The sequence below is a fragment of the Paroedura picta genome, chromosome 7 (genome assembly GCF_049243985.1).
Source record: "Paroedura picta isolate Pp20150507F chromosome 7, Ppicta_v3.0, whole genome shotgun sequence".
NCBI classification, from domain to species: Eukaryota; Metazoa; Chordata; class Lepidosauria; order Squamata; family Gekkonidae; genus Paroedura; species Paroedura picta.
Genome location: NC_135375.1, coordinates 61,799,203 through 61,821,880, shown reverse-complemented (window position 1 = coordinate 61,821,880; position 22,678 = coordinate 61,799,203). Strand labels below are relative to the sequence as shown.

Below are 22,678 nucleotides of genomic sequence, written 5' to 3'. Positions count from 1 at the left end.
CTCCAGTCCTCCTCATCCATGACATAGCTGAAGTTTATACCACTGCATTATCCCTCATCTTCATTCACTTTCTCATTCTGTCTTCTTTATATCCTCTTGTTGTCTCCTACATTATTTAGTTTATTATCACCTTGGAACACAGATATACCTGGCTTTATGCTCCTTTATGGAATGTCATGTTCAGCAACAGTTTAACAACTGCTACTATCTCATACCCCCTAAAATATTATATTATCTCCCATAACCTACTGCACAAATAATGGTCAATAAACAGTATGAACTTTTCAAATTTAAATGAGAAAGGGATGGTGATAATGTGTCATAATATTCCTTTCCTTTCCTGAAAAACAGTGGCTTTTCTTATGTCATGCTATTTTGGTATGTGGAAATGATGATCTCATAATTGCATCACTGAAATCAAAGGAATAACTGACATCTCTTTGGCAGAATTACACAAGATTCTATTCTAGATTTGTTGGTATAAATTCTATAGTATATATAGAAGACATAACTCTTCTAAAGAACTAGGACATTTTGCAGAAGGCTTTACAAAACTAGTTCTTTTTACCTTATGGCTATTAAAGCATTCTTAATAAATTTGGTCACAGATGGATTGAAAAAAATGTGAGAATTATGTTTCATGCAATGCTTGATTTCAAAAGGGTTTCAAAGGCAGTTTCAACCATATCAAAGTTTCATGGCACACCTTCATGCAAGAAGCTAGGATACTGAATGTCCCCTTCACTACTGATTAAGCCATCTTCAAATAGCAATAGCTTTTCTTTGCAAACTCCCTCTGCTGTGTCCACAAGTAGAACTTTTAATGTTTCAGGGTGAGTTTTTACAGTTTCCCATTTAAGGCTGTATACATTAATATTTTCTACAATTGCATATGGAATTTTAATTCCTCAAGAAGAGATAACTTTTTTGAGCTGAACTGCTTGCACTTTAAAAAGGGAAGTGTTCCCAAGGACAACCATTACTGTGCTTGGCAAACCACCTAGTACTAATCTTCAGAAACAAAGTAAATAGTACCATTCAAAATCTGGTATCTAAGTTTCACATGATAAGGCTTGCCAATTTCTGATACCTTGTTAAAAAAGTATTCAATGATGGATTATCTCTGGCTCAGTGTTCATAGTGGAAAGCATCAGATCAGTGATATATGAACAACAAACAGATGCATATGTGAATGAGAATTGACTCAGTAAACTGCTACCTTGGCATTATGACCTGGCATAACTAGCAGGACGAATCTGCACTGATGCTAAAGCTCTTAGTGGAACAGGGAGCTATTACTTCCACAGAAGTTCTGCTATATTATGATGGGATCTATAAAGGTAGTTTAGGAACTCAAGATCTGGCAGTAGAGAAACAAATATCACTAACATTAATTTGGGATAAAATCTTGAAAATGTTTTAGTAGAGTGGGATGAATATGCCTTACAAAGAGAGAGTGTGGCATATAACATGTCTTTGCAAGCTAAGCTATGTGGATAGTTAATAGAGATCAATATGTACATCCAATATATTATCATCTACATCAATTCTCATACATAGAGAAGCATATAGTCACAAGTTTAGTCTACATACTTTCCCAAATGACAACATTCATTCCCTCTATAATGCAAGCCAAGCAAATATTCAGTTTTAAAAAAAATCCTCTGCTTTCATATGTGAAAAATGATGATTGTGTTCATTAGAGCATATTATATCTAAGAAGTATATTAAAAAGTATATTTCTGGGAGCTTTATGGAATTTAGAATTATGCTGTCTTGGAAAAGTATCAGGAAGTGGCACACAATTTATTATTGCATCCCATCTTATGTGTGTGTTTGGGAAGAATCTTGCTATATCTTTCTCTGAGTACTGCTTCCTAAATTGTAAGAGTGACCTCTAGTGCTTTGCTGCTTTGTTAGAATCTCTGAGTCCAATGTTGCTATTTAATATGTCCTTTAATTATAATAGCCTTTTGAATTCCAGATGTGCACAAAACAGAATAATATGAGGGAAATGTTAAAAAACCAACAACAACCAAGTTTGTATAAATTGAAGAAGGATGGTTTAGAGGGAATCCCCCCCCCCCCATGGTCAAGAGGACTTGAATGTCAAATGAGATATCATAACTGAATGACAACCAAAGATAATTTTCATCCTGCAGAGCAACCACCTATTTAGATTCTTAGCCTTTAATACAAAAGGCAGTGGATAAGGAACTATAGGACTTCTACTTCCCTTGTCTATTGCTTTGATGTTCTCAAGGAGCTTTCTCCTCAAGTGGGGCTGTCATCTTATCAATGAATTCCTGCCTGCATCAGCACTCACTTCCCCCAACTAGAGTTGCTGTTTCTGATATTGTTTTATATGTAGTTTCATATTTCATATGCTGCATAAGTGGAGCCTAAAGAAAAAAATTAAACATACTGGAAGATCAGTGAAGAGGTTAATGCAAACTTCTGTCTATGGGCCATAGACCACTGAGGAAATTGAGCTCCCGTGATATCCATTCCCAAACATGTAAAAAAGAAAGAAAGTATGCAGTAATCTTTGATAAGTCTATGCACAGAGAAGGCAGTAAGATCTGATTCAACCTTGGAAACTATTTCTCCCAATCAATAACAGTTACTGGATTTTCAGGGAACTGACTCTTTAGAAATGCATTTGACTTTTCCTCAGCATTTTAAACCACTGGCAAAATGCAAACAGACCAGAAACAAACAAACAAAAAAACTTTGTTGAAGCTGATAGAATTCTCCTGCCTGGACCCATATGAACATACATTACACACTGTAGTAATCAATAAACATCCCATAAAATGTTGCTCCCTGTGTTTGCTCCTCATTACATTTGCTGTGCTTTGAGCTCCACAGTGCAGTGGAGTTACTCTTCATTCATGAGATACAGGCAGATACCTGCCTGTTAAATTACAAACTGCTGAAAGCCAAGCAGATGCAGCAAAGAATAGCAGTATGCCAGTAATCCCCTTGAAAGATTTTTACTCCTTGCAAAATACTGTGCTCTATCCTGTGTAAAAAAGCATGTTTAAAAGGAAAGGGAAACAATGCAGAACATGCAGCTAATTGAGGAAATGTTAATTTTCAGTTACAGAGGAGCCTGAACCTTGTCGATAAAGCTCTGATTACAATGTTCTAAAAATACTAAACATGGAAAGATGAGCCCCCCTCAAGCTATAAAAACATTTTAGTCCCATTTACTTGCTGTTACAGTTTCAGCTGTACATATTTATTTCAAGAACTCCATTTCGAGCCCAGATCCCAGAGCAATGTCGTAAGTTTTCAGAACAATCTGGTCCAAGTTGAAAATTCACATGCAATACTTACATTTATTCCCTGCTACCAACATATTCCAGTAATGAAAAGCAGCCAGAAACAGCAGCCTGATGAAGATTTCAGAGAAAGAATCCATGTTGTCATTGACTGAGGCACCCAAAAGAGCTAGAGTATTGGGAAACAGGCACAGCTGCTCTGCACTTCAGCCTGTTCCTGCCTGCTCTGCTCTCTTTACTCTCGCTCTCTGCCTGTCTTTCAGTGCTTCCCAGTGGCCAAAGAGCTCAGTCAAATGCTCTCTGCATCTTCTCATATAGACACACACTCACACACATCACAAGATCTGCTCTTTCTCCCCCCTAACAACAGCAGTCCCTGAAGAGCAGCTGCAAGAATCTCTCCTCTAATTTCACAGAATCACTCAAAGCTAAACTGCTAGACTACCCTGTACAGTTTGGTTACTGAAGCTTCACGCTCATAATGTGTCCTGGACACCCCTTGTGGTGACAGGTAGGAAATGTGAGTCTACGATGAAAGCCAGACAATAAAGAGAACAGCCTGCACATGTGTGCCAGTCCAGCCTCCCTGCTGGATTATGACTGTTCCCAATTCTTTATGGTCATTCAGCAGGAAGGGGAGAAAGAAAAAAGAGCAAGAGATAGAGGAAGGGTGGTGGTGGAAACAATTTATATGTGCTTTCAGTTCCCACCCTCCTTTTTCATTTACTCTGTATTTATAGGGAGCTTTCAGCTCTACAGCATTTATGGATACAGACGAGATTATAATTCTAGAACATGCTTGCTGGAGATTGCTACTATGCAACAAAACTGACATTTGCAGTTGTAGTAAAACTTGCACACAGACACAGAATTGGCATTTATTTGCCACTGATGCCACAGGAGAGAGCGTTTCTTTATGGAATTCCAGTTTAATCCCACCAGTATGCTAATTGATGAGTGGAGTCTTGCTGTTTTATTTTCCACGTTCATAGAAGCATAAATGAGAACAAACTAGAGTGACTTTGAACTAAAATAATGACCACTGAATTGCTGAAATGCCTCTCTGTCTCTCCCTCTCTCTATATACAGTATTTGCTGGCGTATAAGACTACTTTTTTCCCTTGAAAAATATGCCTCCAAGTGGGGGGGTCGTCTTATACGCCAGGTGCACTTCAGTTGGGATAGACATAGCTGCCCATAGTGGCCCATAGTACTGTAATGTAATGTAACAAACTCTATATTTTGAGTGGAAATGTTGGGGGGTCGTCTTATACACCGGCAAATACGGTATATATATTGTACAGAATTCAGCAACCTATGAGAAAATATCATCTTTAAACATCAACAACTGGCAATCTAAGTATTTGGACACATACAAAAGTGCTAATTTATTAAGAAACATTTTAAATAAAATAAGGTTATCAAGTGACCTGGGGGGAAATGTCCTGTCCCTGTAAGGCCCATTATGCATGGCCGCCGAAACGGCGATTTCGGGTCACATGGAAAACGCGGAGGGGGAAGACACGAAGCACACCGGTTATGCACAGGGCGGGGCGCAACGGCGGCAAAACCCAGAGTAACCGATTATGCACGCGGCAATCCGAGCGCCGCTTCTGGTTGCTCCCCGGTCACCTGGAAGCTGCACTTTCTTCCGCGTTTCGCTGACGTGGCTTTTTCAGCAGCATGCACTGAAGCTACGGCCGGTTGCAGCCGGCACCGTGCGTTATCGGTGATTTTAGTCGCCGCCATTCCACCCTGAATGTGCGTTATTCCCCCCGTGCATAATGGGTCTAAAAGAAGCATGATGTTTGGAAACAAGCAGCTGAAGCTTTCACAGCATGCAGGTAAAGGGTCATCACATTTTCCTCCTAACCACTGGGAGAGTGGTCCAACATCAAGCTCTCATGTAGAAGAGCTGGGGTTTTTTTGTACCCCACTTTTTACCACCAAAAGGAGACTAAAAACTACCCTTCCTTTCCCCACAGCAGATACCCTGTGAAATAGGTAAGGCTGAAACTAGTCTGAGAACTGTGACTGACTCCATGTGGAGGAGCAGAGAATCAAATCCTGATCTCCAGATTAGAGGCTGCCCCTCTTAACCACACCAAGCTGGCTCTCAATGTATTGCAATAGATTGAGTTTAACCACAGCTTGCCCTCAACCTGCCATTTCTACAACAATCCCTTTCAAATCAATTAAATGGCTGATTAAATTATTTGTTGCCTATACCTTCTTGTGTATGTAATCTGGTATTACCATTAACATAGAAAAAATAAACAACTGGCTAATGATATCACCCTGTTATTGTTGCTTTCAATACACTTAATGTATAACACTGAATAATATTTGTGGTCAGGTGTCACCAAGAATAGGAATACTCCATACACAGGCCAATTCCACACCAGTGGCACCACTCAGGGCTGCTGCTGGTGCACTGCTGCAGGGCTGCATGCTCCACAGCTTGCTTTGTCCCCACAGGGGACATATTTCAGTGCCAGATCTTCTCCAATTAGCTTGGGCTTAGCCCCAAATCTATACTGACACTGCCCGAGCCTTTTCCAGTTGTGCGGAATCAGCCACAGTGAATAGCAATCATGCAAATATGTTTCACTTCACAGAGAATGTGATATAACATGTCATGAGAAGGTTATGCACATATGTATGAGAATGCACACACACGTTATTTGTATCTGATTCATGTGACCATTCTCAGCTCAGAAAAGCGGTAGTGGCAGCACCACCAGTTCAGGTTATGGATGGACATGCGACCTCACACATTAAGTTCTATGGTCACTGTGGATGAAGTTTCACTGCTGGATTTACCAGTTTGCTTCCTTTATTGTATTTTTGCACTGCTTTCATTCCAGCTTTACTTTCTATGCCGGCTAATGCAAAAACATGAAAATTGCAAAACTTTTTGACAGGAAAAAAAATGGTGCAAGGAAGCAGAAAATGCCAAGAAAATAAAGACTCATGAGTTCAGTTCACACAAGGAAAAAGCAAAATGAAGTGGAAATGTTTTTGAGCAGAAACAGGAGGGTTGCAAGATTTATCATCATCTCTGAAAGATGGGTGTGCAATTGGGTGCCATATGTGTGATTCCTGAATCCAAACCAACAGAAACTTATCACCTGTTTGGGTTGAGGGACTGACATTAAATCTGCCTAGTTCGCCAGAAATAACTGTTTGATGGGATCCTCCATCATTTTTTTTTCTTGCCAGCTACTAACTACATATTGGAGGCCATTCAATTATTAAACAGACATGAAACAGAAGTTTGATTATTGTTCATTAATCCCAATGATAACTATATTTCTAATGCAGGTGGTTTTTATTTTATTAATACCCTGCCTTTCTCCCTAGTGAGAATCCAGAAGGGCTTACATCGTTCTCTTCTCTGCCATTGTACCCTGGCAACAACCTTTGAGGTAGGTTATGGTGAGTGTGACTAGTCGAAGGTCAGCCAACAACTTCCATAACAAGTTGGGGATCTGAACCTGATCTAACCTGATCTAACCTTGTGGAAAAGTGGTTCTTCACTAGTTCTAAACAATGATCTTGATGAATGGGATAATGCAAATTTCATTGATAATGATAACATCAAACTGTCTTAAACCAAATTAAATCATTGGTCCATATAGCTCAGTATTGCTTACACTGAATTACAGCATATTTCCAGAGTCTCAGCTGGAGACATTTGCTAGTAGAAATTTGCAAGTGGAAATGTTGGAGGCAATGCAGTGAGGTAAGGAACCACAGTGTCTCCTGCCCATTATATAACTTGAAATGGAAAATAAATTTATAGACTATATTACTGTGTAATACATATGTGTGTGTTTTACTTAACTCTCTGAAATGTTTAAACAATACTTAACTCTCTGAAATAATTTCCTTCGGGGTGGGGGATAATTATCTGTTTGGATCAAATGTTTCTAGTTTAAAACATGTTTACTTGGCTAAATTAAGCTGATGAACAACTTTGTGCTTGATCTGAATAAGAGCAATGTAAGTTCTTAGCCTTGGTATGACATATAGTGCCCTGTATATGTCAGCTAGCTAAAAAAAATCCATATATAATAAGTCAAATATCAAATCTTTGAGAAAGATTATCTATGAAGTAACTTTCTTTAAAATTACACCCTGAGAACTGAATGGTTTTCTTAATACAAACCTTATTACCTTGTTAATGTAACAAACATTTGGAGAAGTACCTATTGCTAAGCAATAGCAAATAATTGTCTGGTAAAATAGTATGGCTCGAACAGAATGTTTGAAAGCATAAATGGTCACAGATTTCTTGCTGGCCAAAATATGAATCAATATAAGCATCTGCCCTTCTTTAGAGCCATCAAAATTATACCTTCTGTACAACACCAGCCATACTCATTGTGTCCACAGAGACTGAATGATAGATACTAACACAGAGATGTGTCTGGCATTTTAAGTTCACCATTATGATCATCCTTCAAATAATGTTGTGATTCATGAAGTGAATGTTGCCTGTATATAGCAAAATAGTCCTGGGGTCACCTTGACTACTGCAGACTTCTATTGGCCTCATGCCATCACAAACCTTCCAATATGCAAAAATTATGTTAAGACAAAATCAATTTCTTACAGTGTTAAAACCACATAGCTCTTTTGAAAGCATCTTTGTTTTTTTACATTGAATGTGTATTTGTGAAGGAATCAACTTTCACCTCTGCAATCCTGCCAAAGTTTAAACCTGTTTCTTCTTTTTCCTTATTAAAAATCCTTCCTACTGCCCTTTTTGTAGTTCACTGACATTCATCATCCTGCCACTTAATGTTATCAATGTGGCCTTTTTTCCATGACCTCTCTAGAAAAAGAATTCCTTATGCTCCAAAGTACCTTCTTTCTCCCAGTTTTCTCTTGAAAAGTATTACCAATTAACAAGATCTATCCTAAACAAGATCTATCCTTGTATCTGAGAATGGAACAACTTAAAATTAAGCTGGAATCACAATAAAATGTGCTTTAAAAGACATGGTACATAACGAATGCTGCCACTGAACCACAGTGTTGCAGATTATGCCTCAGTTCCTATGCTGCCACTGAACCACAATGTTGCAGACTATGCATTGTTTCCTGTTTAGTGGCTGTAAAGGCCTTCCTTCACTGCTTTGCTAATATGTACATGATATTTATTTATTTATTTATTTATTTATTTATTTATTTATTTATATTTTTATACCACCCTTCCCTATGGCTCTGGGCGGTTTACATAATACATTTTTGAACATTCATATAGAACACTATCAAAATCAATATCAAAATCAATATAACAGTATAACAATAACAACAACATATCAACTGGAACAATTAGAACGGCACTTCAACAATAACTTGATGAAGAATGAATGGAGACACTACATTTCTCCTTCCTTTGTGAACATTGCACTCCATTCTAGCTAGACAGCATTCATATGGGGAAGAATCATTCCATGTTTACTTCATTCACATGTTATCAGAGGAACCACAAGGCACCACAAATGTTCTCTATTTATTGTTTACATTTGCAATGACCACTACTGTGTAACTTGCTCTAATGAAGACCTTCATATCTGCAAGGCTGCTGACTCCAATGCATTCCCCCCCAAGAACTTTTAAGATTCAGCAAGCAAAACTTGCTCGAGATCCCTGGACCCAAAGGACTTAAAGTGGCCTCAGCCAGGGCCAGAGCTTTTTCCATCCTGTCCCTGTCCTCGTGGAACTGTTTGCTGAATGAATTGTGGACCCTGCAGTACCTTAAACAGTTCCTGTAATTCAGAGTTGTTCTGCCAGGTCTATGTCTGAGGCCAAGAAATGACATCAAAAGTCTAGCCTCACTACTTAAAATGCCCAACAGATTGACCCACAACACCACTGATGGTCAAAGGACACATCTCTGTTCCCTTTCTCTAGAGAGAGAAAGAGTTAGCTTTTCTGAAATTTAAATATGTATGAAATTAATCATTTTAATACTAAAAATAGTAGGTTTTATATGGTTTTTATTAATTTTATATAATTTCATGTGTTATTTGTGATTGTTGTGAGCCAACTTGAGCTGCCCTGAGCCCCCTGAGGAAGGACAACATACAAATGAAAATATAAATAAATTGTAGAATGTCTGTGTTGTTCATTCAAATACTCTGCTGCTTTTAATATGATGATAATGATGGAGTATTTCCATCATGTGAATCCTGGACTTCATAGAATCATTCAGCAATATAAGAACAACTAGATTTTAAGCCCATTTTAAAAAACAATAAAAGGGGCGCTAGAAAGGGGGGAGGGACGGTGCGGTGAGAAGGCTGCCCTGCCCTGCGCACCCCCCAGCCCAGACTCAGATGAGCCTTCTCCCGGCCAGCGGGGCAGGCTCGGCGCGTTAGAAACGCGCCGAGCCCGCCCCGCCGGCTGGGAGAAGGCTGCCCTGCCCACCTCCCAGCCCAGACTCAGCCGACACTTCTCCCGGGCAGCGGAGCGGGCTCGGCGCGTTTCTAACACGGCAAGCCTGCCCCGCCAGCCGGGAGAAGGCTGCCCTGCCCACCCCCCAGCCCAGACTCAGCCAACGCTTCTCCTGGGCAGCGGAGCGGGCTCGGCGCGTTTCTAACACAGCAAGCCCGCCCCGCCAGCCGGGAGAAGGGTGCCCTGCCCACCCCCCAAGCCCAGACTCAGCCGAGGCTTCTCCCGGGCAGCGGAGCGGGCTCGGCGCGTTTCTAACACGGCAAGCCCGCCCCGCCAGCCGGGAGAAGGCTGCCCTGCCCACCCCCCAGCCCAGACTCAGCTGCCCCCCCACCCTCCCCAAGTCCCGAACGGCCTTCTCTCTCTCCCAGGGGAGAGAGAAGGCCGGCGCGGCCCCCCCCCACCCTGCCGAAGTCCCGAACGGCCTTCTCTCTCTCCCGGGGTAGAGAGAAGGCCGGCGCTGCCCCCCCACCCTCCTGGCTACAGCCAGGCCTCTCCCGGGGGAGAGAGAAGGCCGGCGCGGCCCCCCCACCCTCCTGAAGTCCCGAACGGTGCCCCCCCATCCTCCTGGCTACAGCCAGGCCTCTCCCGGGGGAGAGAGAAGGCCGGCGCGGCCCCCCCCACCCTCCTGAAGTCCCGAACGGCCTTCTCTCTCTCCCGGGAGAGGCCTGGCTGCAGCCAGGCCTCTCCCGGGGGAGAGAGAAGGCCGGCGCCGCCCCCCCACCCTCCTCAAGTCCCGAACAGCCTTCTCTCTCTCCCGGGGGAGAGAGAAGGCCGGCGCCGCCCCCCCCACCCTCCCGAAGTCCCGAACGGCCTTCTCTCTCTCCCGGGAGAGGCCTGGCTGCAGCCAAGCCTCTCCTGGGGGAGAGAGAAGGCCAGCGCGGCCCCCCCACCCTCCCGAAGTCCCAAACGGACTTCTCTCTCCCGGGAGAGGCCTGGCTGCAGCCAGGCCTCTGTCGGGGGAGAGAAAAGGCCGGCGCCGCCCCCCCCACCCTCCCCAAGTCCTGAACAGCGGAGTAGGCCCAAACTCACATGGCTGTGACTTCTCCCGGCCACTGAAGCGGCCCGGAGAAGCAGGAGGAGGAGCAGGCCGGCTGGAGGACTGTCGGCGCGGTCTGGCTGACTGCACTGAGTCCAGGCTGGCTGAAGCAGCCAATGGGAAGACGCGCTTCGCGCGCCTTCCCATTGGCTGCTGGCCTTGGATGGACACTTGGAGGGGCAAATCAGGAGCTGCTTCGCGGCTCCTGATTGGCCCCTCCGAGTTTTTATCCCGGACCGGGCCCGCCCTAACTCCTCCCCAACAGTCCTTACTCTTTTATTTAGTCCGTGGCGCCCACGGCGCCACGGGCGGTTTACAGATAGTTATGATCAACTAAGCCTTGACCTGGGCAGGCCAGGCTAGTCCAGGCTCATCGGATCTCAGAATCTAAAGTGGATCAGACTACTAAGAAATACCAAGGTTGCAATTCAGAGGCAGGTAATGGCAATGACATCTCGACCTCTGAAAATGCTATGGCAGTCTTTATTAATAAGACAATTTCATATTTGGTTTTTTAAAAAAATGTGGAACCCCCTCCCCCTCCCAAGCACAAGTAGTGTTCCACCTTTATCTAGAAAACTGGGGGGTTTATTGTAGCTTCAGAATAAATCCACCAAGAGGAAAAATAATTGTCCATAAGGCGGATACAGAATCCAATGTCATGATTGAAGACTTACTGCTTTGAAAATCTGTAGTAAGATATCCATGCAGAATGAGCCATAGGCATTTTTTAAAAGTCATCAGTATGTCTATAATGTTCTGGGAATCAACAACAAAATATGATTAACCTGCTGCATGTCTATCTGTATTGCACTAATAACACATTGTGGGTTTTGTCTTGGATCCAGAAAAAATATTTCCACAGGCAGAAGTAGGGGTGTAGACTTCTCAGTTTCTCAGGGGCATGGACACAAGGTTGAACCTGGTCCGGGCCCACATTTGGCAATCTATATTAAATCATTTCAATATGAAATTATTTATATTTCTAAAAGCCATGTTCCTTACAAAGTTGTGATTAAAAATATTATCTCACTTAGGTAAAATAGGACTGTATTTAGAATGCAGATTAAAGGTATCTCGAAATAAGTTACTTCTTAATATTTTAATATGTCAGGTTACTTCTAAATATTTTTTTTAAATATATGTTATACTGAAATCATTCCCTTCTTTTATTTGTACTTATTTAGATCAGACTGTACAGGTTTAAATGCTTCAATTCTTTATAGACTTCAGGTTTTTTTATAGGCCAAGGAAAATGCATCATCTCCCTGTGTGCCTGAGGTTAACGCTCTCTTTTGCAGCCACCTGTTCCAACATTTGTGCTATATTAGATTCCCTTAAGCACACCGTTATAAAAAATGCAGGCTAAAACAGGCAATTCACAAAGCTAACAGAAAACAATCAGAATTGAGTTTAAAACTATCATACTGCATTGTCACCCCTGAGTAAGAAAAACTTCCTCTATTTAATGTTTCCCAAACAACTTGTATGCAATCACCATTGGCAAAATTTTAAAAAAATCAGGTTTCTAGGCTGGTGACAAAGAATATTGTGTAATGGGACAATTTAGCAGTGCCTACAAAATTATTAAAAAAAAAAAAAAAGGTTCAGACATTCCTATTCCCAGTATTTTGACCAGCAGGGGCAGACTTGTTCAGTTCATCTGGAGGCAGTCAGAGCATTGTTCTTGCCAAGTCAGATAATTAGAGAAAATTTTATCATTTTATCATAATTTTATCTGATATCTGCCATTCAATGCTGTTATTATTTTTAAGCCCTTATTTCATGAGGTCTTCCTTTATTTCAGGACACTGTAGTCCTTTAAGTATAACTCCACAGCCTTAAAAGAAATTATTCTGGACATCTCATACATGAATGTCTTCAAAGGTTAAAAATATCAATGGGTATAAAGGTATTATTATACAAATTATATTGCATATATCCTTTTCATTAGTACAATTATGAATTACAAACAAATAATTCTGGGGAGAATCCAATTATTCCATTCAAAAGTTCAATTAATTCTCAGCAGCTTCATTGTACATTGGATTGTTTACCTCTGACTATTAGTATGTGTGCATAGCAGGGGGACTTTTCATGACCGGATTAATCATGATGTAACAACACTAAGTTCCTTGACTTCTGCAGCTGAGACTGGAGACCAGGTTTGAAGGTTTTCCATATTAGGAACACCCTGATAGGTTCACCAGCCTAGAGTGCAGAAAAATGAGTCTCTCGGGGTTTTGTAAGTATCTCACAGGAGGAATTTGGGCCATCTGACTGGAATCCACCAGAAATAATTTTCCAAAAGAATGAGGCATCTTTAAATTTGGCAGCCTGGGTAAGTTGGAGCCAGGGTAAGTTGGAGCTGGTTTTAGTGGTTCTTTCAGGGCACCTTCTTTTAAATTAGTTTTTTAAATGTTATTTTAAAAGATACAAGTCCAAAGGAATTATACAGATGTCCTATGACTTATGTTGAGTAAACTTGTCTATTAATTGATTTTTTTTTTTTTTGGCTAACAGACATTTTTGATCAAACCACAGTTGGTTGGGGTTTTCTCAGGAGCTCTAGGCTGGGTTTGTTTCTAGAGAACAATTCTTACCATCTATTAGATATTTGTAGATAACTCTCAGAGTGCATGTCATCGATCATTTTGCTATGGAGCTAGCAGATCATGTCAGAGCTGAGGAAGTCCTTGGTTTGTTTATGTATATAATTTTTGGACCATTTGATTCTTTTATAACCAGAAACATGATTTATTTCTGCATCAAATTTCTCAGCTTGGTAGAATGTTAAAGTTTGAATCTTTAATGCTAAGGTGATTGGCTAAAATGAGCCTTTATCTTGGTGGGTCCTGGCTATTAAATAATCAAACAATAGTTTAGGAAATCAAGGCAGAAGTGTCACTATGGTTTTCTAGTGTCCTCCAAGTGGTAAGCAAGCTCTTCCCTCCCACTCCCCCTCCCCCTCCCCATGTTGCCTGAGTAAATATTTTCCTTCTTACAGAATCCCTGAAAAGAGAAAGCAAGGGTTCAATTAGATTGTCTAAGATGAATATGAGCATTCCTTTATATCATATAAGAGAGTCAAAGCTATGAGATTCTCTGATAATTAAACAATATAGCTAGAACTAAATCTGAAAATGCATCATATATTGCTATGCAGTGATATAGTGCAGTTGGAAGTTCTTTCACAGAACATTGCAGTTGCCACAAACTTGGGAAAACAAACTCCATATAACTTTTTAGAAATCTGGCAATCAAAGAAGAAAAGTACCTATTAGTGAGTCAGTCAAATTGCAACACGATTCATATTTAACAGCTTATTTTACTATGTAATAAAGGATTGTTAGATTTTCATTATTTTTGTCATCACGCTGGGGGAAAAAACACACATATTGCTGAAATAATTCATTTGCCTTCCAACTCTCTATTTTTCAGTCACAATGAAGACTAAATCACTCTGCTATTAATAGGGGGTAGCATTTATTGCACCAAAATGTATTCAAATCAGTGGAAATGTAGTAACAAGATCCTACATATGTTCTGGAGCTGGTAAATAGGTTGTATTACTTAGAGTGCCATATCTAGTTTTCCTTATAAACAAATAGCACTGATTAAATATGAGGGAGCCTGCTATGCATGGTAGTCAGTAGGTTCAAATAATGTGGGAAGAAAAAGCAGATGGAGGAAAGATAAATGTGTCTACAGAATATGCCTCATCATAGTAGAGATGCTACGAAGAACAGATTTAATGGCTGCACATGTATATACAGAATATTTACCAGTACTATTAAGTTGCCAGGAGAATTCCCTGTGTGCTAAATAACTAGGGTTGTGCAAGGGGCCCCCAATTCTATTTGGGTTTGCATGAACCCGATTCGGACTGATTTTGGTTTGGATTCGGCCAATTTGGAATTATTCAGGTTTGGCTGAATCGATCCAAATCAGTCCGGATCGATTCGGAGCCAATGCAAGTCAATGGGACCATAGGCTTGCATTGGAAATACTTTCCCTGACTTTCCTGGGGGCTGGGGGGAGTGGGTTTACGTTGCACCCCTCAAACTTACTGGAGAGCTCAGTAAAAGTCTTCCCTGACTCCCCTGTAAGTTTCAAGAATATTGGACCAAGGGGTCCAATCATAGGGGCTCCCAAAGAGGGTAACCCCTCTCCACTCCATTGGATAGAATGGAGATTCGGAAATCTCTGGTTTTAACTTGAATCCCCATAGACTTCTATGGGAAATGGTCTTTGGGAACCCCTAAGATGGGATCTCCTGGAGCAATCTTCCTGAAACTTGCAGGGGACTCGGGGAAGACCCTCCCTGAGCTCCCCTGTAAGTTTCAAGATGATTGCACCAAGGGATCCCATCCTAGGGGCTCCCAAAGAGGCTGACACCATTCCCCATAGACTTTAAAGGTGGGAAAAATTAATTTCAGCAGGTTAATTGCCAATTTCCTGGTTAAATTCCTGCTGAAATTAGTTTTTCCACCTTTTCTCCCATCCTAGGGGCTGGCCCTTCAAGGCCCTAACTGCACTACCAAACAAGCACTAAAGTAACACCCCCAAACTCTACCTAGCCCAACCAAAAAAACAGCTGCAACAAACAAACAACCAGCAGCCACCCAGGGCACTACCCCAAAGGTGGCAACCAAGAAAAACTGGCCTTGCAAGCCAAGGACAGCAAAACCAAACTATGAAGAACTACAGTCCCCCCCAAACTCAAACTAGCCCCCACCAAAAAGCACCTACAACAACCAACCACCCAGCAGTCACCCAGGGCATGAAGCCCAAAGGTGGCAACTGAGAAAAACTGGGGAGAAAAAAACAAAACAATCAGATGACCCCCCCAAACAACCAGCAACAATACAAATTCAAAATACAAAGCCCCAAACTCTACCTATCCCCCAAAATACTTTTAAACAAAACTTTAAAACTACAAACGTTAAAACCAGAAACAGTAAATACAGTACATTTGAAACAGCAAACATTAATTTCCCAAATCCCCCTCAGACCCTCACCCACAGAAACCCAAAGACACACAACAAAACTTTCAAAAAGAGGGGGGAGGGAGAGGGAGAAGAGGGAGGCAAAAAAGAGAAAAAGAGAAAAGAAGAGAGAAAAGGGGGGAAAACCGTAAATCAAACTATGAGAAGTCCTCTCCAGTGATGATCCTCTCCTCAGGCAGCAGGCAGGCTCAGCCAAGGCAGCATGGGAGGCAGGCAGAGCAGCACTCAACCATACAGCCAGCCAGAGCTAACAGCAGCGAGTTCCAGCAAACAGACCCTGGCTTTAAGTAGCCTCCTGGGCAGGCTACACAAAGCAGGGGGGTTTAACAAGAAAAGGTCTTTGAGTGGCCAGAATGCCTGAGATGAAAAACCACAGGCCTTCTGATTGGCCACTCACTCCCCCCTTTCCCCGCCACCATTTTTGGTGGGAAAGAACACAAAAAAACCAGAGGGCAGCCAGAGGCTGTGGCAGGCAATGGCTGCCTGCGATTCGGCCACCAAATTGCTGAATCAGGACGATTCAGCTACCCTTAAAGGTAGATGGGCCCGATTCGGACCGTTTCCGAATCTGAATCACACATCCCTATAAATAACCCTGGCAAAGTTGACCTGCCTTCCATCTTGAGGGGAACCCAAGCCATGATAAATTCAAGAACCATGTTAAATTGCTGTACACTTTAGCAAATGTGTGAAAGGTATCAGTCAGTACATATTTCTATATATGGGTACAGAACAAAAAAAATGCAAGCAGTTCAGTCACATGACCATAAAATGTAAGAAAATACAAGCTGTGACAAACTATAATGATTGCAGCTAATAAAATCCTTCTGATCTGACAGCCAAGATGGAAGCCAATCCAAAATTTCCAGACATTCCCAACATGGAGGTGGCAACCCTAAAGGGGGACTTGTCCCTGTAGCTGGGAGATCTGCTGTTATTTCAGGAGATCTTCAGGTCTTACCTTTAGTTTGGTAACCCTAGAAGAACAAAGGAAGAAAAAAAATGGGAGATGCTATGGGGCTTTCTGGAAAGCTGAAGAGGAAATGGCGAGGAATATGAGATACCTCCCTCAAGTCTTTGTAGGCTCCTGCTTTCTAAATAGGAAGTGAGAAAGAAGCCTACTTCATAAAGTTCTCCAGGATAGCAAGATCCAGATTTGATCACTGTCACATCACATGCTTAGAAATGATGTGCTAATGATTAAAAATCAATGATAGCTCTCCCAAACATTTTCTTCCTGCACTAGCCACTTATTTTCAGCATGCTGGCCTGCAGTGTCACTATTAGGCGCTTGACCAGGCTCAGTGTGAGCTGAACTATCACTTTGTTAAGAAAAATGATGTGCTACATATCCTGACATCTCTGGCTTCTAATTGTCTAGCAAATAGATAGAATCAAATATTAAATCCCAGATTTTTTTTCAGTGATTTCCCTCCCCCTGAAGTGTATTTTAAATATTCAAATACACAGTTAGGGCAATTACCGTGGTAAATTGTAATGCCACAAAGCCTGATCCAGGCTTTTCTCTTGTTATTGTAGTTTATAAATAACATCCCTTAGGCTAGAGAGTTGGGTACCACTTCATCAGATTTCAAGAAGCCAGTTGGTAGCTCTCCTGGCCTGAAGCTCATCTGGCCTACCCACTTTATAAACACACCTGGTGGGCATCAAGAAAGTTTTTGGCAGGCACCACATTGGGGACCCCAACATACAACAATATATAGTATGTATTGTACAGTAAATAGTATGTATTGCATAGTCCACAGTGTCTTAAAGCATTCTTCCTAAATCCTCCCATTATAATAAACCCCTATTATCTTTGTAAAAATATCTCCTGAATATTTCAATTCTGCATAGTTTGTGATATACTAGAAGATTGGGAGACTTCCTGACCTTCAAATGGTGGGACCACAACAGAAAACACACATAAGGGCAGTTGTTGATTTTCAGATATAGAAGGTGGCACATGCAGAAAGCTCTGCTGAAGTGAGTGAAGCAGTTGTGATGAAACAAAGGGAGAAAGACAGTCCCTCAGTTATGAGGATCTAAGACCATGAATAGCTTTATATCTTGAACTGGTAAATTATGGGTGACAAATAGAGTGACTGCAGAATGGGAGTACAATGCATGCATTACCTAGCTGTCAAAAACAACTGGCATTCGGCACCATCTGAAGCCTCTGGGTTGACTTTGAGGGGAGACCTATGTGGCAAGCATTCCAATACTCAATATTATCATGGCATGAATTCAGGTGGCCAGGTCTGATTAGTCAAGTTAAGGGCCATCTTGAAGGATAAATTAAATTGGTAGAAAGTACTCTTATTAGATTAAAATTGTATGCACTCATTTCCACATTTATTGGGTTAAAAAAAAAACACCACAGGAAACCAAAAGACAGGACAGTTTCCAGGGGGAAAAAAAGCTTCTATCTAGCAAAGAATATACAGAATGAGATTATCGCATGCAGACTGTCATTAATTTTAGGTACATGAGGCTGCTGCATGCAGGAAAAATCTCCTGCACCTGAGCTTGACTTGTGCCTGATATGGGGACCCACACACAAATTATTTATTCAGGAAATTTCTGTCCCTCCTCTCCAGGGAACCTGCCTGAAGTGGATTACAAAACATAATAGTAACATAAAGCATTTAAAAAAAAAACCTAATCAAAATGCACTGTTCAAAGATGCAGTCAGAGCATAAATCAAAGCATGGAACAATTTAAAATGGTTCTCAGGCTAAAAACAGACTATAAAACTATGTTTAAAATCATTCTCTCAATTAAAGGGTAAAGAGATATGCTTCAGTTTGGTGCCTAAAATAATGTAATATAGGTGACAGGTGATGATCCTCAAACTCGTCTCTGTTTTACTCAAATTAGATTGGATTGGGGAATTAAGTTTGTGGTAAGAGGTAACTACAGGATTCTCCACCTGTGTATACCAGGATTCTTCCCTTAGAAACTCACATAGGCCTCTTATGCACAGCGGCAGCTACTGTGCACTGCCGCCAAGCCATTGTGGTGGGGCAGGATGCCCCACTGTTCCCCTTGTATGCACGGGGGCAGGGCATGCTGGGCTGCCCCGGCGTAGTGTGTGTGCACTGAACTCCAGGACTAGAAGGTAAGCCAGCACAGTAGGGGGGGGGGTTGGATGGCCCGGGGGGAGTGGGGGGCCCAGGCCGCCTCTGCAATCCCAGGTGGGGGCAAGGGGTAGCCCCTGCCAGCTCTGGGGCTCCAGGGATCCCGCAGGGACGCGTGGTGTCCCTACAAGGACACCGTAGGGTCAGGGCTGGGCAGGCCGACAGGCCAGGCACTGGCAATTACGCATAGCGTCGGCCCGCCACAGCCCCGGCTTACTCAGGAAGCTACGGAACATCCTGCGTTCGCTTAATGCGGGTCTTCCATAGTCCTGGGCTGGGAGGTGCCCGTGCTGGCGGCGGCAGTGAGCGTTATCAGTGATTTTAACCGAAGCGCTGCTGATGCCAGCGTGGGCATTATGGCCCATGAATAATGGGCCATAGAGACCAGTTTGAAATAAAATGAAAGTGATTTTATTGGGAAACAATCTGTACACAGCCCGTGGCGCCACAGGCGCCACGGACTGAATAAAAGAGTAAGGGGTAGTGGGGAGGAGTTAGGGCGGGACCGGTCCAGGATAAAAACTCGGAGGGGCCAATCAGGAGCCGCGAAGCGGCTCCTGATTGGCCCCTCCAAGTGTCCATCCTGCCTGCTTCACCCACACAGCCACAGGTCAGCGGTCGGCCGCGCCGCCTTCTCCCCACCGCCGGAGCGGCCTCGCGGCGTCTATGACGCCGCGAGGCCGCTCCACCAGCCGGGAGAAGGCTTGGGAGAGCCTCGGGGGCGGGTGGGCCTGGGCGGGTGGGCCTGGCCGCCTTCTCTCGGCCGGCGGAGCGGCTTCGCGGCATCTATGACGCCGCTCCGCCGCTCCGCCGGCCAAGAGAAGGCTTCGGAGAGCCTTGGGGGGCGGGTGAGAGCCTTGGGGGGCCGGGTGAGAGCCTTGGGGAGAGCCTTCGGAGAGCCTTGGGGGGCCGCTCAAACCCCCGCCTTCGCCTTCGCCTTCGCCTCCGCCGCCGCTCAAGCCGCCGCCGCTGCCTCCACCGCCGCTCAAGCCTCTCTGTAAGTCAGGAATCTTTTACTCTGCCCCAGCCTCCTAGCGCCCATTGTATTTAGAATATACAATGGGCTTTTTTACTAGTTTAAATTAAAGCTAAAATAAACATTTGCAAACAGTTTAAATTAAGCATATACATAAGAGTAAAAATAGAGGTGAATTGGTGTAATAGGGGGGTAATTGAGGACCAGGTGAATGCAGGATATCAATAGGACACACACATACAAACATGAGTCTTAAATGGCCAGTTTTGTATCTGGAGGTTATGGTTGGGTTTTGCAGACCCTAAAACAATTGAAGAGATTGTCAGTATAGGTAGGTAGGTGTCAGATGGTAGGTAGGTGATATTCTTGTCTCGTGTGAACAAAACATAGAATAATGTCCTGGAGGTTTCCCAGGACAGAAATAATACCTGTGATTGCCATAATTGGACCCCTGATGAATTCCCCCAGGCAAAAAAAGCCTAAAAGACTGGATTACTTGAACTGAATTAGACAAAAATGCAAATAGAGTCCTGACAACTCTGGGATTACAGGATGGGAACTGGGCTCAGGTGTGGCAGGTATGTTAATTATGGAACAGAGTTCCAATGGTGAGGTGGGAAGGAAGGAGCACTTAGAACATGAAAAGATTAGTAACATCCCTAGGTGTACCATTGACCTACAAATAGGCATTGTCTCTAAGGAGAGAAGAGAAAAGCTAGTGTCTAAGTAGCCTTGTTGTTAGCTTAGGAATCTTTCTTTGTGAGTGAAGATATTGCTGGTCAGTCTTTGTTTGAAACTGACACAAATGTGTACATTTACAGCACCAAGATGCAACTGAAAAGCAATGTAATAATGGGATGAAAGCAATGTTGATGAAGGTTGTGGGCAAACCCCTTCAAAACAAAGAAGGGTCGGACTACCACACACATGTTGGGATTGTTTTTAAAGTCTTTTAATGGGTATTTTAATGGGGATAAGACTATTGTGACCCACCACAAGCCTACAGGGAGTGGCGCGAAATAAATCTAAATAATAATAATAATAATAATAATAATAATAATAATAATAATAATATTTACCACACAGCTGTATTTACATTCTTATCTCCGGATATGATCTGGTAAATACTCCAGATCTTTTTCTCTACTGGCAAGTGATAATGAGCTGTGAGTATGTGTCAGTGACTGTGTATTGAAGAAACAGCCAAAACTTTCCATTTTGACTTTTGGAAGATACACTAAGACATGCTAGATAAAGCCTTGTATGGAAAAATCTACCTGGAACACATCAACAAAGACTCAAATGTGTAGATATAATACTGTGATATAAATGTGCATGACCAGCACTATTTGTGTCTATCCATGAAAGCACACTCAACTGGGGTTTCATTGATTTGGAATGAATTTTCCCAGGCAGGGTCATTTCTGACATAGAGTAGGTTAAATGTTGTGAAGGATGCTGCTTAATATGTCAAGCGAAAACAAATTTCACTCCTGCAAAACTGTTTCTTCCTTGACTTCTGTCTTGAAGATATAACTTCTGTGGATCTAATACGGGGAGAATGGCAGTCCATTGGGTTTTTCTTAATGCTTACAAAATGGTACAGTAAATATAGTTTTAGGAGACTCTCTGGCTTTCAAAGGGCTCTTACTATTGTGATGCCCACCTGTGGAACACTATTCTGAAACATATTTGACAGTGCACTTTTTAAAAAGTTGCCTGGTTAAATCTGTTTTATTTATACAAGCTGTCGGGGGCTTTTAATTGTGAAAACTTTTTTAAAAGTAATGATGATTATTATGATTCAAAGAGTGGGTTTTCATAGTCTGTGGTATATTTTTTGTATGCAACTGCCATGGAGATCATCTGATGGAAATATAAGGTATATATCTTTTAAATAAATAAAATTCTGCAGCTGCCAACATTTTCTTTTCTGTGCATATGTTAAAGGTAGCGAAGTCCTGCCCTTTCCTGCATCTAGGACCTTATTTATATGTATAAATATTCACATTATTGATTATCATTTAGTAGGACATAGTATGCTTAGAGTCTAGTGAGAAAATGCAGACAGTGAACAATAAATTTCTCTGTCAGTTTGCAAGATCTGAGCAAGGCTGTTAATTATAGCGTTACCCAAATTGGAGCTCTCCTGAAGATGGAGTAATTATTGGACTACTGGAGACTTGGGGAGAGGTGGGTAACTAGAGGATCGCCATCTATGTATACCATGTTATTCCCTTAAGCAACTAGAAAATAAAGCACTCGTAAATCCCTTAAGAAAACAAGAAAATTATTTTTATTAAGGCGAATTTAAAAGGAGTACAAACAGGCATTCAAAAAGCACATAAAACATGTACACAAAATGATCTAAGAAAGGCAGAGGTGAAAGGAAATAGTGTTTGGAAAAGAGAGTAATAGTTACTATCACAACATGACAAGAGTAGCTGATGGATTCAGCAAAATGACCAATGCTCATGGAAGTAAGGGAGTCAACATGCAAGTAGCCAGTCTACACAAGGCACACAAACCCACAATGGACCTTTTCCCCAGGGACCTAAGGGGTTCCTTCCCTGATCACTGGGCCTTAATAACATCCCCAAATAATTGACAATGAATTATCAGCCATCTCCAACTATTTCCTCCTTAAGTTCTGAACAGGAAGATTTCTCCCCCTGCTCCATCAGTCCATCCAATTTCTAGCAAGTTTAAGATCCCACTCTGTTACCCCAACTGTACAGATGGCTTCTCTTTGTTTCCACCTC

General features: G+C 42.2%; 1 protein-coding gene across 1 annotated transcript in view; it reads right to left on the bottom strand.

The window, feature by feature from the left end:
- The window catches only part of CNTNAP4 (contactin associated protein family member 4), a 255,571-nt gene extending 251,780 nt beyond the window's left edge, over positions 1-3,791 (bottom strand). Inside the window, exon 1 of the mRNA XM_077344522.1 lies at positions 3,343-3,791. Within this exon, the coding sequence (XP_077200637.1) occupies positions 3,343-3,427 (85 nt within the window). The 5' untranslated portion in view covers positions 3,428-3,791. The remainder of the gene's footprint in view (positions 1-3,342) is intronic.
- Between the last annotated feature and the right edge of the window lie 18,887 nt (positions 3,792-22,678).